Source organism: Rhinopithecus bieti, unplaced genomic scaffold (genome assembly GCF_001698545.2).
Source record: "Rhinopithecus bieti isolate Rb0 unplaced genomic scaffold, ASM169854v2 scaffold_34156, whole genome shotgun sequence".
Taxonomy (NCBI): Eukaryota; Metazoa; Chordata; class Mammalia; order Primates; family Cercopithecidae; genus Rhinopithecus; species Rhinopithecus bieti.
This window is the reverse complement of record NW_016855598.1, coordinates 1-778: the sequence shown is the minus strand read 5'-3', so window position 1 is coordinate 778 and position 778 is coordinate 1. Positions and strand designations below refer to the sequence as shown.

Here is a 778-nt window from a genome sequence, read left to right as displayed (position 1 = left end):
GGCGGCGGCGGTGCTGACGGCGGCTGCGGAGGCGGCGGCGGCGGCCCTCTTCGCGCTGCGCCCTGGCTTCACTGAACGCTCGTCTGCAGCCCGTGGTGCGGCGGCGGCGTGTCGGCGCTCACGGTGCCCACCTGCGAGTAGACGTCGTCGGGCGTCTGCTGTTGGATCCCGGGCGGCGTCATGCGCTTCTCCTTTTGGCGCCGATTGCAGAACCAGACCCGCACCACCTCCTTCTCGAGCTGCAGGCTGTCGGCCAGGTTGGTGATCTCCTGCGCGGAGGGCTTGGGGCACTTGAGGAAGTGGCTCTCCAGGGCGCCCTTGACGCTCACCTCGATAGAGGTCCGCTTCTTGCGCTTGCGGCCCTGCGCCGCGATCTTGTCGATGCTTGTGGGGCTGCCGGTGCTTGAGTCCGCCTCCTCCAGCCACTTGTTCAGCAGCGGCTTGAGCTTGCACATGTTCTTGAAGCTCAGCTGCAGGGCCTCGAAGCGGCAGATGGTGGTCTGCGAGAACACGTTGCCGTAGAGCGTGCCCAGCGCCAGCCCCACGTCGGCCTGCGTGAAGCCCAGCTTGATACGCCGTTGCTTGAACTGCTTGGCGAACTGCTCCAGGTCGTCCGACGTCGGCGTGTCCTCGTCCGAGTGCGGGTCGTGGCTGTTGAGTCCAGGCCCCGCGCCGCCGCCGCCGCCGCCGTGGTGCGGGGGTCCCTGCGCGTGGTGCGGGTGCGGCGGGTGCGGGTGCGCGTGGTGGTGGTGGTGGTGATGGTGCTCGGCCAGCTCCG

General features: G+C 69.2%; 1 protein-coding gene across 1 annotated transcript; it reads right to left on the bottom strand.

The window, feature by feature from the left end:
* Positions 1–6: 6 nt before the first annotated feature.
* On the bottom strand, positions 7–773 carry LOC108525299 (POU domain, class 3, transcription factor 3; the record flags this gene model as incomplete). The annotated part of the gene is made up of 1 exon (XM_017866319.1): positions 7–773. A coding segment is annotated over one exon (705 nt), but the record flags the coding sequence as incomplete, so codon positions are not given.
* Between the last annotated feature and the right edge of the window lie 5 nt (positions 774–778).